General features: G+C 40.9%; 1 protein-coding gene across 6 annotated transcripts in view; it reads right to left on the minus strand.

Annotated features, from left to right (window-relative positions):
- Positions 1-11,809, minus strand: part of IQSEC1 (IQ motif and Sec7 domain ArfGEF 1) — a 1,490,190-nt gene extending 1,478,381 nt beyond the window's left edge. For 2 of the 6 annotated variants that reach the window (XM_073592399.1, XM_073592395.1), the window contains exon 1: positions 11,078-11,804. In XM_073592399.1, coding sequence (XP_073448500.1) covers positions 11,078-11,328 — 251 coding nt within the window. In that variant the 5' untranslated portion in view covers positions 11,329-11,804. Of the gene's footprint in view, positions 1-11,077 lie in introns of all 6 variants that reach the window. The other 4 variants (XM_073592398.1, XM_073592397.1, XM_073592408.1 and 1 more) reach the window with 4 other exon arrangements.
- Positions 11,810-14,266: the final 2,457 nt, after the last annotated feature.

Consider the following 14,266-nt stretch of genomic DNA (forward strand, 5'->3'; position numbering starts at 1 on the left):
TGCCGCCTACCAGTGCCCATCAGTGCCCATCCTCCATACCCGCTCATTGGTGCCACCTCATCTGTGCCTCCTTATCAGTGCCTGTCAGTGCCGCCTTATCAGTGCCCATCAGTGAAAGAGAAAACTTACTTATTTACAAACATTTTTAACAGAAACAAAAACAAAACTTATTTTTTTCAAAAATTTCGGTCTTTTTTTATTTGTTTCGCAAAAAATAAAAACCAGAGGTGATCAAATACCACCAAAAGAAAGCTCTATTTGTGGGAACAAAATGATAAAAATTTAGTTTGGGTACAGTGTTGTATGACCGCGCAATTGTCATTCAAACTGCAACAGCACTGAAAGCTGAAAATTGGTCTGGGCAGGAAGGTGTATAAGTCCCCTGTATTGAAGTGGTTAAAAAATTAGTAACTAAGGATCTGGAAACGTTAAACATAAAGAAACCTACAGGTCAGGGTTACATCAAGGAGGGGATTAAAACCCTCGAAAAAGAGAAGGGATCTGGTAATTAGACCAGCCGACAAACAGGGGGGGGGGGGGGGGCGGGGGAATTGTGGTATGGAATAAATCCCAATACCAATCAGTGATGAGCGATCTATTAAATGACAATGAGACCTATAAAGTATTAAACGGGGACCCCACTAGACAATATAAAAAAAGAATTAGAAATACCTGTGAAAGAAGGTAAAGAAAAGGGATTTATCAATGAGAAAGAGGAAAAGTACCTAATTTCTGAAACCTGCAGGATCCCAGTTATATACGCAATCCCTAAAATCCATAAAAATAGCACAAACCCACCAGGATGCCCAATCATAAATGGAATTGATTCTCTGTCCTCAAGATTGGGACAGTACATAAATTGCCACCTTCAACCTCTGGTACAAAACACTAATGCCCTGTACACACAATAGGATTTTCCGACGGAAAATGTGTGTTAGGACCTTGTTGTCGGAAATTCCGACCGTGTGTAGGCTCCATCACACATTTTCCATCGGATTTTCCGACACACAAAGTTTGAGAGCAGGCTATAAAATTTTCCGACAACAAAATCCGTTGTCGGAAATTCCGATCGTGTGTACACAAATCCGACACACAAAATGCCATGCATGCTCAGAATAAATTAAGAGACAAAAGCTATTGGCTACTGCCCCGTTTATAATCCCGACGTACGTGTTTTACGTCACCGCGTTCAGAACGATCGGATTTTCCGACAACTTTGTGCGACCGTGTGTATGCAAGACAAGTTTGAGCCAACATCCGTCGGAAAAAATCCATGGATTTTGTTGTTGGAATGTCCGATCAATGTCCGACCGTGTGTACGGGGCATAAGGCATATTTGAAGGACACATAATACATATTGCAAATTATAAGGATATCAGTGTTTTGGAAACAACTATTATGGCCACAGCAGATTTGGCATCGCTGTATACAAATATTAATCATAAAGGGGCCATTAATGCAGCCAAATGGGTTTTGACTTTTACTTAAAGCAAAATTATTTCTGGTATCAGGTTAATTACTACCTCCAAATCAAGGGGGTAGCCATGGGCGCTAGGTTCGCCCCAAGCATAGCAAATTTTTATATGGCCAGATGGGAAGAAGAAGAGGCATTGCATAACCCAGCCAATTGAGATTGTACAATAGATTTATTGACAATTTGATTATATTCTGGGATGGTAATGAACAGGAGCTCAACACATTCCTGATGGGACTGAATAATAACAGTAAAAGTATTACACTGACATGGGAACGCAGTCATATGAAAATCTACTTTCTGGAAATTGTTAATAAAAATAATAAGATAAATCACAAAAACCCATTTTAAAGCTACAGATAGAAATTTGTATATTCCACAAAATAGTTGCCACTAGAAACCCTGGTTAGTTAATGTACCTAGAGGTCAGTTCCTTAGGATCAAGAGAAACTGTACCACCACTAGTGATTATGAGGTACAATCATCACAGTTAGCAAATAAATTCATTATGAAAGGCTATAATCACGATTTTATTGATGAGGAGAGACAGGAGGTTGGCAACATGGAAAGAGATGCATTACTAGCGAACAAACCAGTACAGGAAAGACAAGAATTACCCCTAGCTTTGATTATGGAGTACAACCTTCACTATTTATTTTATTTTTTATTTATTTATTTATTTCAGGTACTTATATAGCGCCGTCAGTTTACGCAGCGCTTTACATATATATTATACATTCACATCAGTCCCTACCCTCAAGGAGCTTACAATCTAAGGTCCCTAACTCACATTCATACATACTAGGGACAATTCAGACAGGATCCAATTAACCTACCAGCATTACTATAAACAGGTCAAAAGAATTGAGAAATATTGGGATATACTAAAATATGACAACATTTTAAAATCATCATCCTGAAAAAAACCCAGGTTCATATATAAAAGAGCTACCAACCTAAGAGATCGACTGGTTAAGAACGTAGTGGAATCCCCAGTTACTAATACCATAACTATATTTAATGGCAAAGGGTTCTGTGCCTGTGGCAGATGCTACAGCTGTAGGGCAGCCACAAGTAACATTAAGAAAAGGGATAAGTTCACCAACAGTCAGAATGGGAAGGAATATGTACTTAGGGATTTCATAACATGCAATACAGAGGGGGTGGTATATGCCCTGCAATGTCCATGTGGTATGATATATATGTAGGGAGGACTAAGAGGGCTATGCATACAATAATAAAAGAACATGTATACCAAATAGTTAAAGGTCAAAAGGAGGAATACCTGTATCATCACTTTAGAACAGTACATAACAGAAAAGTACTGGGTAGAGCTGCAGGATTCTGGCCAGATTCTCATAGCATAAAATCTTTCACATTATACAAAATTTTTTAAAAATTGCGTTAACTTTACTGGTTATTTTTTTTTAATTCATTAAAGTACAGTAATTTTTTCCAAAAAAATTGCATTTGAAAGACCGCGCAAATACAGTGTGACATAAAATATTGCAACAACCACCATTTTATTCTCTAGGGTCTCTACTAAAAAAAATATATAATGTTTGGGGGTTCTAATTTTCTAGCAAAAAAAAAAAAAAATGACTTTAAATGAAACCAACAAATGTCAGAAAAAGGTTTAGTGTTTAAGTGGTTAAACGTTCCTCACTTACACAGGAAGTGTATTTCTTTGACTAATTGTTACAATGTTTAGACTTAGTTCCACTGCTAAAGAATGTTGTGATTCTTGACAGACTGGCAGTTTTTTTTCTTCCTTTGTTTTGACGGCTGTGGCTTCAGAAGAGCAGAGAGCATTCTTTGCATAGCAAGAATTGTGAAACACTTTTGTTAAGATCGCAACGGGAAAAAAAAAAATTGACGATTAATCGTGCAGCTCTAGTACTGGGGATGACCTTTTGGGGCTTAGAAAAATACAAAAAACACTGGAGGGGCAGTCATTGCATTAGAATACTCAGCCAAAGGGAATCCTGTTGGGTATATGAATTGGGCTCTTTAGTGCCCAGAGGATTAATTAAGGAATTTGATCTCAATTGTTTCTTGGCTAATTTTTAATTATTATTGTTATATTTTTATAATTTTTTAAAACAATGATATTGATTTTTTGCATATACAGTGGAACCTCAGTTTGCGAGTAACGCGGTTAACGAGCGCTTCACAAACCGAGCACTGTATATCTAAAATTCCTAACTCGGTTTGCGAGTGTTGTCTCTCAAACCGAGCAGGATTCAGGCCAAAAGCGGTGTGCAGTACCGCTTTTGGCCTTAGGTGGGCCGAGCAGAGCCAAAAGTCGCCGACTGGCGCCGTTTGGAAATGCACGGAAAGGCCCGAGGACAGTTCGGCTGATCTCGGCAAACCTTGGAAAGGCTCGTGAACAGAGTCTTTCCAAGTTCCACCAAAGTGTCCCTCGGGCCCTTTTGGCCGTTTCCGAGGCTCTCCGGTGCCCCCCGCCTCTGGCCACGTGCAATATTGCATCCCATTGAAGTCAATGCGGAACAAATTATTTTTGTTTTCATTGACTTCAATGGGAAAACTCGCTTTGATATGCGAGTACATTGGATTACGAGCATACTCCTGGAACGGATTATGCTCGTAATCCGAGGTTCCACTGTACCCTATGTACAAAACTAGGTTTTATATGGATCTCCTTATGATTAGTATCGTCACCACAATACATAGTTATATTAGTATATTTTTATTTTTTTTTTTATATTTTTTCTTCATTTTAAATTTTTTATTGAATTTTTCCACATAGGCGTGGATTTAGTATATATATGTATCTAGCTATTCAATTTATTCAAGTTGTGTGATATGGTATGACCTCTATATACACAAAAGATTACCATAATAACATAACAAGTGGTAGTTAATACACTATTACAAAATAAATGACCCCAATGTAGTTTAATGTGGGCATAAGAAAAATTGAGATTTTGAATGCATCACATGACTTACCAATATCGGTCGCTTGTAACTATGGTTGAACAGGCTTACATATGGGAAAATAACAAACTGCCCACTAGAGACCAAATGTTAGTATATTTAGCATATGAGCAGTAGATATTCACCAGCCAGGTGTCACAATTTAATAATATATGCCGGCTATAAGAAACTGGCAGTATATAAATTAGATTGTGTCAACATATGACAACTGTTAGGAAAGTCGCCGTAATCCAATTATAATCATGAGCTACGAGAAAATGGCGGCGATTGCCGCTATAAAAAACATGGGAAGCACGTCAGCCAATCACAATTCCCAGAGGAAGTCACAAGATTGTGACGCAACCGATAGGAGGAGCTTGATTGGCTGACGAGGAAGTAAGCAAGGAGGCCCAGGCTTAGGACGGGGTGAACGCCGGGAACCGGGGCTGCAGATTTGGTCTCCAAGTGATGTTATCACCCCTCTATCCATAAGCATATTAAGGCGCGTTTTTATCATGAAAAATGTGAGTGTAAATCTATGTGGAATTTAAGCAATAAACCTGTTTTAAACGTTATCACACCATTGCAAGCTTCTATTGTTTTCCACATGTGTTATATATGAGGAGACTGCTGATCTAGCCAGGAGGAAGCAGTGGCTTTTGATCTGCACTTAATCAGGAGGAAGGAGTGATCCTTGTATCAGCATTTAAGCCAAAATTAGTCACCACAGGAAAGAGGAATCATATCATAGGAGGATCTTTTCTAGCCGATAATAATTTTTATCACAGGCTTTTATATAAAGCCCTTAAAGTGGTTGTAAACCCTAAAAAAAAAAAAAAAAAAAAAAAAAAAAAAAAAAACCTGCAAGACAAAAGGCATAATGAGCTAGTATGCATAGCATACTAGCTCATTATGAATTACTTACCTGAGATCGATGCCCCCACAGCAGTCCTCGTTCACCGCTCCAGCGGCCGACATCGTTTCAGGAGTTACTTTTGGGTATCGCAGGCTCTGGCGCTGTGATTTGCCAGAGCCGCAATTACGTCACTCCCGTGTATGTGCGCGGGAGCCGCCAGTAACGGCACAGTCTAAGTGAAGCAACGGCACGTATGTGCCGTTGCTTCAGTTTGCTTTAGTGCGCATGTGCCAATGACGTCGGCACATGCAAATACAGGGATATCTCCTAAACCGTTCAGGTTTAGAAGATATCCAGTGTAGCTACGGTAAGCCTAATTATAGGCTTACCTGTAGCAAAAAGTGTCAGTAAAGAGTTTACAACCACTTTAAGGTGAGGGTACATCTGGTGGAGGGTGTGTGCACACTGCATGAAGATATCATCACCATCATCACGTTTTAAGTTTTCATAATGGACTTTTGAAATATTATAATATTAAGGATTTTTGTGCAATACACGGCGCACATGCACTTTATATTTCTGCATCACAGGATATATTTTCTGGTTATGTACTGCATTTGTGCTACACATGTATATTAGTTTTATAGTTATTTCATTTATTTTATTCTTTAGTGCCACACATTTGATATACCAGTTTGTATTGTCATATTCAGAGAAGTGGGAAGTGCTGGCAGCTGTTTTTTAGTTCATTTTTAATTTATTTCTTATATTTATTTTTATTTTAGTTTTTCACTTTAAGGGAGGAGTTTTGGCAGCTCACAAGGGCTTTATCCACATGCATTAACCACTTAAGGACCAGCCTCGTTTTGGATTTTAGGTGTTTACATGTTTAAAACAGTTTTTTTTGCTAGAAAATTACTTAGAACCCCCAAACATTATATATGGTTTTTCTTCTAACATCCTAGAGAATAAAATGGCGGTCATTGCAATACTTTTTTTTGCACTGTATTTGCGCAGCGGTCTTAAAAGCGCACTTTTTTTGGAAAAAAATTCACTTTTTTGTATAAAAAAATAAGACAACAGTAAAGTTAGCCCATTTTTTTTTATATTGTGAAATATAATGTTATGCCAAGTAAATTGATACCCAACATGTCACGCTTGAAAATTGCGCCCGCTCATGGAATGGCGTCAAACTTTTACCCTCAAAAATCTCCATAGGCGTATTTTGCGGTACAGAGGAGGTCTAGGGCTAGAATTATTGCTCTTGCTCTACCGGTCGCTGCGATACCTCACATGTGTGGTTTGACCACCATTTTCATATGAGGGCGCTACTCGCATATGCGTTCGCTTCTGCGCGCGAGCTCGTTGGGACGGGGGGTGTTTTAAATTTTTTTTTTTAATTTTTATTATTTATATTACAATATTTTATTTATTTTTACACTGTTTAAAAAAAAAAAAAAAAATTGGTGTCACTTTTATTCCTATTACAAGGAATGTAAACATCCCTTGTAATAGAAAAAAAGCATGGCAGGACCTCTTAAATATGAGATCTGGGGTCAAAAAGACCCCAGATCTCATATTTACACTAAAATGCAATTAAAAAAAAAAAAAGAGTCATTTAAAAAAATGACATTTGAAAAAATGTGCCTTTAAGAGGCGTGGACGGAAGTGACGTTTTGACGTTGCTTCCGCCCAGCAGTGTCATGGAGACGAGTGGGCACCATCTTAGCCTCACTCGTCTTCAGACACACCACGGAGGAGGACGCGATCGCCTCCGCCGCTACCGACGGCTCCGGTAAGCGGCGGAGGGCACCGGATCGCGGCGGGAGGAGGGGGGGCCCCTCTCCCGCCACCGATAAAAGTGATCTTGCGGCAAATCCGCCGCAGGAACCACTTTTATCTGAAAGCCGGCCGCCGCACGAAAACGGGGATACCGGGGTTATGGCAGCTAGCTGCTGTCATAACAACGATATCCGCCGCCAAAGTTTGGACGTACATCGTCGTGCGGCGGTCAGTAAGTGGTTAAAGCGGCGTTCCGCCAAAAAAAAAAAAAATTTAAAGACAGCAGCTACAAAAAGTGTAGCTGCTGACTTATAATAATCGGACATGAACCTGTCCCACAGTCCAACGATGCAGGCGTACAAAGCCCCACTCCTCTCCCCCTCCTCCCCACAGCACCGGCATTGTTACTGTGGGCACGCACTGCGCATGCACGAACTGCGCTGCACACTGTGATTGGCCAGGCAATCTTCTGGGACCTGTGACATGTCCCAGAAGATTGCAGGGAGAGAGGGGGAAAAGGTGATCTTCCTTCCGATGCAGTGGGAGGAAGTGGGAGCCCCCCCCCCCAAAAAAAAAAAAAAATGACAGGCACAGGAAGCAGGGTTGAACTGAGGTGCAAAGGCACATGCAGATATTTCTGTTTGAAGACTCTCCTGTGTTTGCTTATAATAAACAAACTCTTGTAATATTCTTGATTTGTTCTAAAGGACCTAAGGTGCTTTTCCATCAGTTATTAATGAATTTTGTATTGCCTATATACATGGAAAGCATTCATGATACCCACTGATGTTATGCATATTACATTACTCTAACATGCTTTCATCCATCTCTTCTTGTCATTAGATAAAGATAAAAGACACTAGCCTCATATAAATATTTGCGCACACACAACTAAAACTAATAAAAATAAACAGATGATTGATGTGCAGGTATTCACATGAAGAATGTAATATTTATTTATTCATAGTGATAGATCAGAAATATTAGTGTCTGTATGAACCCTTAGGCAAAACACCAGATGGTGAGACTTCCTTATAGTATGAAATAACACGGCTTGCCAAAGCTTGTGTGAAACAGTCCATGTATCAGTTGATAATAACAGAACGTATTAGTCACAACGCTGCCACAAATGACATTCTGATCCAAAAACACTGACAGAGAATAAGAACTCATCTACAAGCGAGGTTACACTCTATACACATTAACAAGACAGAAGAACTAACACTTCATGTGCCTGAACAGTGTGTCCCAAACCATCCACACAGCACAACACTATGCCAAGGTTAGCAGCTGATTGGTTTCTATGCAGAAGTGAGACTGATTTTGCACTCTCCAGCTTTAGCAAATAAACCCCTATGTGTCACAATTTCAAATCTTTTCACCTGCCCCGTTAGGACCAAACCTGTGGAACAACCACTATGTAGCTAGCAGGATTTTTGGTCTACAGATAATTTGAAGTAAACTCAAAGCCTCAGGATCACTTTCTACTAAGCAAACATTCCCAATCTATATCTGTATAGAGAAAATAATTGGGTATACAAAAGAAAAAAAAAAAAAAAAAAAAATCAGTATTCAATAGGGCAAGGCGAAGAGCAATAAGTGAAAAATACATCTTAACTGAAATGACAACAGCAAATTGAAATCTGACCAGTTCTATGGATAACAGCACTTTACGCATAGCGATCACCCTTTGGGTTCTCATTAAAGGGTCAGTCCACTGAAAACAGATATTTCTGTTTTTTGATAGATATTGGACAGTTAAAACTCATGACTATGTCTTGAATACTCTATTGGTGAGATTCTGTACTTGAGTAACTGGGTGTGAACACGTGCTGTAACCATTATGAGGGGTTTCCACTGTCCCTGCTAGATGTTTTAATTTATTTTATACTTACAGCGAATATAACAAGATGAGGCGGAGCATAAAGACGGTGGAGAGGGAACACACAAAACCTAGGTGAAGGGAGCAGCCAGGAACTATGTCTGGCAGATTTTGCTGTTAGAATATTCAAAACATACTTGAAGTCAGGGCCCATCATGCTTCATCAATAACTGAAATATCACTTTCTGGTGGATACTGCAAGTGCCAATTTTTTGCAAGATTGACAACAACTTGATGATGTGGACCCAGTACTGGGCAGGATTTAACTAGCGGGCGTTGTAATCCCAGTAAGAAAACTAAGTTGTCAATTGAAAGAGCCAGTATAACGTATGTTAGATGTTTCTCATCTTCAGCAAGATTTCCAGCCCTACCCTCCATGCAGTATTGTATCTACCATTCCTTTTTTAGCAGAAAAATCTTCTCATTTGGAAAACGTACAACTGCTAAACATAGAATATGTTTAAATATTGACAAAAAGGAAGTGCTAGGCATTGCCCAGCAGCCAATCAAATACAAGCTGTGATTTTTGCAACTCCGTTTAGAAAGTGAAGTCAAGTGTGACTGGTCACAATGGATACATTCTGAGATTTCTGTACATTTTCTCCATTTTTGCTTTGCTACTGCATTTGAACATCATCATTAGCCAACCCAAAAAAACATTCTAACAGCAGCAAAAGAAATGACTGTTGTAAATAGACACGTACAGTATTATGGAACAGTCTGTAAAGAACCAAGGTAAAATTCTTCCAGTGAGAAACACAATAAATTTGGGAGATATCATGTTTATGAGATATCTTGACTGTAACACTAGGATTCCTGAGATGAAAAGCTGTACCATTTTCTTTGGAAATTAAATAGATTCCTAAAGGTCTCTGGTCTTTAGGTTATTCTAATATGGTTTGTTGACAGGGTGATCTCTACATCTTATGAATAATATTAATCACTTTTGGAATGTTATTGTTCCACCACAACAATAATTGGTTCATTCTTGGGTTTTTGAGGGTAGTGTGTTTTAGGTGTGGCTTTCTATGTACTGTTATTTGTGGTGTCAGATATAAGTTGTTCTTTACTGCTTTTTAAAGGGATACATCAATCAGGTCTATATTGTTATCAATGGTAATCTTAAAAACAGAATTGCTTTGAAAAACATATATTGGTATACAGGAAATATGTATTTGTGCCTTTCTTATTTATGGTGTGTGTTTGTGTTGCGATATTTAAGTTGTTCTTTACAGCTTTTAAAAGGGCTACATCAGAGATCTACAGTATATTCTTATCAATGGTAATCTTGAAAACTGAACTGCTTTGAAAAACATATAATCGGTATACAAACAATATGTATGGAAAAATGTATTTGTGGCTTTCTTATGTACTGTTTTGTGTTTGTGGTGTGATATTTAAGTTGTTCTTTGCAGATTTTAAAGGGCAACATCTATCAGATCTATATTCTTATGAAAATGGTAATCTTGAAAACCAAATTGCACTGAACATGTAACGTTAATAGCTTTGAGATGCATATAATGGTAGAAACAAAGTCCAATCTGCAGGACCTCCTATATAAGGCGAGTTACAAACTCAGAATGACAGTTTCAGACCTGCTAGGATCCTTCATCATACAGTGTTTCTCTATATTGGAGATCTCTGTTGTCTGCTCTGCACCTGAAGGATTGTATAACATGAGGAGTATGTGCTGTCCTCACCAGTCTGTGCCTCCTTGTATATATTGCTCTATAGGGAATATGTTTAGAAAACCTATTTTGCCCTGTTAATACCCTATACTTTTGAGTTTCTCTGGAACATCCTTTTGTTTTGTAATTCCACACCAGCATCCATATGAATAATAAGTTAAATAGGGGCTGCTCTCATGATAGAGGTCTTCTCCTCAATCCAAACAGTAACCACACAGAACCACATGAGCACAATGACACCAACCACACAAATGACACACCTAACACAATACCTGATCTGTTACTTACACTGCCTCCTGGTGGAGGAGACGCTAATTCATTGACAAATGGTAAAACAATTTAGAGACAGACCATGGATGGGGGGGAGGTTAGCAACAGGTGTCAGAGCGCCCCCTAGCTCTGCCCCTGAGAATGCCATCAGGTGGCAGTGAATGGAGAAGAGATGATTGGGCACTCACTTGTCATTCTCCTGAATGGAGCCCAGGGAGGTCCCTCCAGGGACTGGGTGCTGCAGCTTGCAGGTAGCCAGGTGCTTGCTGTGCTCCTCCTGGAGGTTGCTCTTCTCATTGTACAAGGTGCTGACTTGTTCCTCCAGCTCATCGATCCTCTTCTTCTGCCTCTCCAGGAGCTCCTGCTGAGTCTCGATGATCTTGTTCAGCTCCTTCAGGTATTCTGCTGCCCGGCATGGACTTTCTGCGGGGGGCTCCATGGTGAGGGGGCCCTTCTTCTGATTTTTTGGTGGTGGTTCCTAGGGCCACATGGTTGCTGGTATTACAGGCTGAATGGGGCAGAGAACCCCCAATGACATGTCAGTGAACGATTCCTAGGCACACTTTACAAGCTGTGCACCCCAAATTCTCCGCAAGTTGCACCCCCCTTCATGAACTGCAGACCAGTGCACCCCACAGGCATTGCCGGAGCTCAGCGGGTGTGCTCCCCAATTCCAGTCACAGGACCCGGCGAGAGGAGCACAGCCATGACTGGCGGTCCGGGGGAGCTGTGACAGATGGAGGTGAGGGGATGAGGCAGCCCACACTTCACCAACCTGTCCCTTCTGTGTCACTGCCGGCGGAATGGTGTCCAGGGAGCCGCCGCTGAGGAATGGGATGAGACTGGAAGCCGCGGCTGGTGCTAAGGAAAGGCTGGATCCCCTGGATCCCTCAGCGGCGTGCACGCTCTTTGCGTGTGCACGATGCACTCTCCTCACACCGCACGTGTGATGTGTTTAGTGCAATGCTATCCGGGCTCTGCCTGCCGCTCACTTCACACGCTCATACAGAATATACACAACTGTCACATTGTTGTTTTTAAGTGCAAAATTACTAAACTGCAAAATGAAAAAAAAAAAAAAATCAGTGTAAAAAAAACACACAAAGGTGAATTGGTTGTGTCAGGATGTTCCTTCCCCTGAGGAGAAATGGCCTCCTCCCCCTGACCCCTCTGGTTGACCCAACCCATGCCCAGCAGACCCCTCACCTCATAGCTGCCTCCAACCTCAGAAATCATTTTACCTGAAAAAAAATGACTTTTTGGTCCAGCTTGGTGCAATCTCAGTGTAAACTCACACTCGGCCAGTTAAAGGCTTAGTTCACCTTTACCACAAAACTGCGTATGCAGATAAAGGATGTCTATAGATAAAAATTAACTATTCAGATTTGACCTGAGTTGAATAATAACACTTACTATGGGTGAAGGCCATTTATGTACCACATGAAGCCTCACTGGAAAACCTCTAGTACATTGCTAAGGACATTGCTAAGCTGTTACTGTTCACCTCCAGCATCACAGAAGCAAGTTTTTGCTCTAATTCAACCCCCCCCCTACAAACGCTTTCTCTGCCATGGAAGCAGCGGTTGGTGCTAAGGAAAGGCTGGATCCCTCAGCGGCGTGCACAATGCACTCTCCTCACACTGCACGTGTGATGTGTTTAGTGCAATGCTAACTGGGCTCTGCCTGCCAATTACTTCACACACACTCTTACAGAATAGACAGAACAATCACATTGGGGGTTATTTACTAAAGGCAAATCCACTTTGCACTACCAGTGCAAACTACAAATGCAAAGTGCATTTGAAATTGCACTGAAAGTGCACTTGGAAGTGCAGTCGCTGTAGATACGAGGGGGACATGCAAGGAAAATAAAAAACAGCATTTTAGCTTGCACATGATTGGATAATAAAATCAGCAGAGCATCTCATTTCAGATCTACCCCTCATATTTACAGTGACTGCACTTCCAAGTGCACTTTCAGTGCAATTTCAAGTGCACTTTGAACTTGTAGTGCAAAGTGGATTTGCCTTTAGTAAATAACCCCCATTGTGTTATTGAGTGCAAAGTTAATAAACAGCAAAATGAACAAAAAAACTCAGTGTGAAAAAAAACACACAAAGGTGCATTGGGTGTGCCAGAATATTCCTTTCCCTGGGGGGAAAATGGCCTCCTCCCCAACCCTCTAATCGACCCAACCCATGCCCGGCAGACCCATCTCCTCATCGCCGCTTCCAATTTCAGGTATAATTAACCTGAAAAAGTGACTTTGGTCCAGCTTGGTACAATCTCAGTGTGCACTCACACTCGGCTGATTAAAGGGTTAGTTCACCTTTACCAAAAAACTGGCTATGCAGATAAAGGATGTCTGTAGATAAAAAAACAACTAGTCAGCTTTGACCTGAGTTGAATATTAGCACTTACTATAGATGAAGGCCATTTATGTACCTCATAAAGCCTGACTGGAAAACATCTATTATGTTGCTAAGGACAATGCTAAGCTGTTACTGTTCGCCTCCAGCATCACAGAAGCAAGCTTGTTCTCTGATTCAAACCCCCTACAAACGTTTTCTCTGCCCTGGAAGGTACTAAGGAAAGGCTGGATCCCTCAGCAGCATGCACGCTCTTTGCGTGTACACGATGCACTCGCCTCACACTGCATGTGTGGTGTGTTTAGTGCAATGCTATCCGGGCTCTGCCTGCCACTCACTTCACACACACTCATACAGAATAAACAGAACAATCACATTGTTTTATTTGAGTGCAAAATTAAGCCCCATACACATGGGCAGAATGTCAAGAGCCATTTGCCGGTACAAAAAATACCAACCGGCATTCTGCCCATGTGTATGTCGGTCTGTCCGACAGAAGCCGGCCCGCTTCTGTTGGACATGCATGCTGGAAAACCAGCAGCTGACCAAGTTCAGATCAGCGCTCTCAACCAATGATGCTGATCACAGTGTCCTGGCAGGGGGGGTCTCCCTGTCAGAACACAACAACTTAGTGGGGGAGATCGCTGCTCTAACCTCACATGGTTAGTACAGAGGCTCTCGACCAGAGCTGTCAGTTTTTTTCTGTGCAATCCATGTTTACACGAAAAAAAAACTGTAGTGTGTACCCGGCTTTACTAATCAGCAAAATGAACGAAAAAAAAAGTCTGTGTGAAAAAAACACACAAAGGTGCATTGGGTGTGCCAGAGTTTTCAGCTTTGTACAATCTCAGGGTGCATTCACACAGGGCCGGTTAAAGTGTTAGCTCACCTTTACCAAAAAACAGCCTATGCAGATAAAGGATGTCTGTAGATAAAAACAGACTACTGTACTCAGCAGTGTCGGTCCATCCATACGCCCACCCTAATCTATGCATCCGGCCCCTAATC

Source organism: Aquarana catesbeiana, linkage group LG07, assembly GCF_042186555.1.
Source record: "Aquarana catesbeiana isolate 2022-GZ linkage group LG07, ASM4218655v1, whole genome shotgun sequence".
Lineage (NCBI taxonomy): Eukaryota > Metazoa > Chordata > Amphibia > Anura > Ranidae > Aquarana > Aquarana catesbeiana.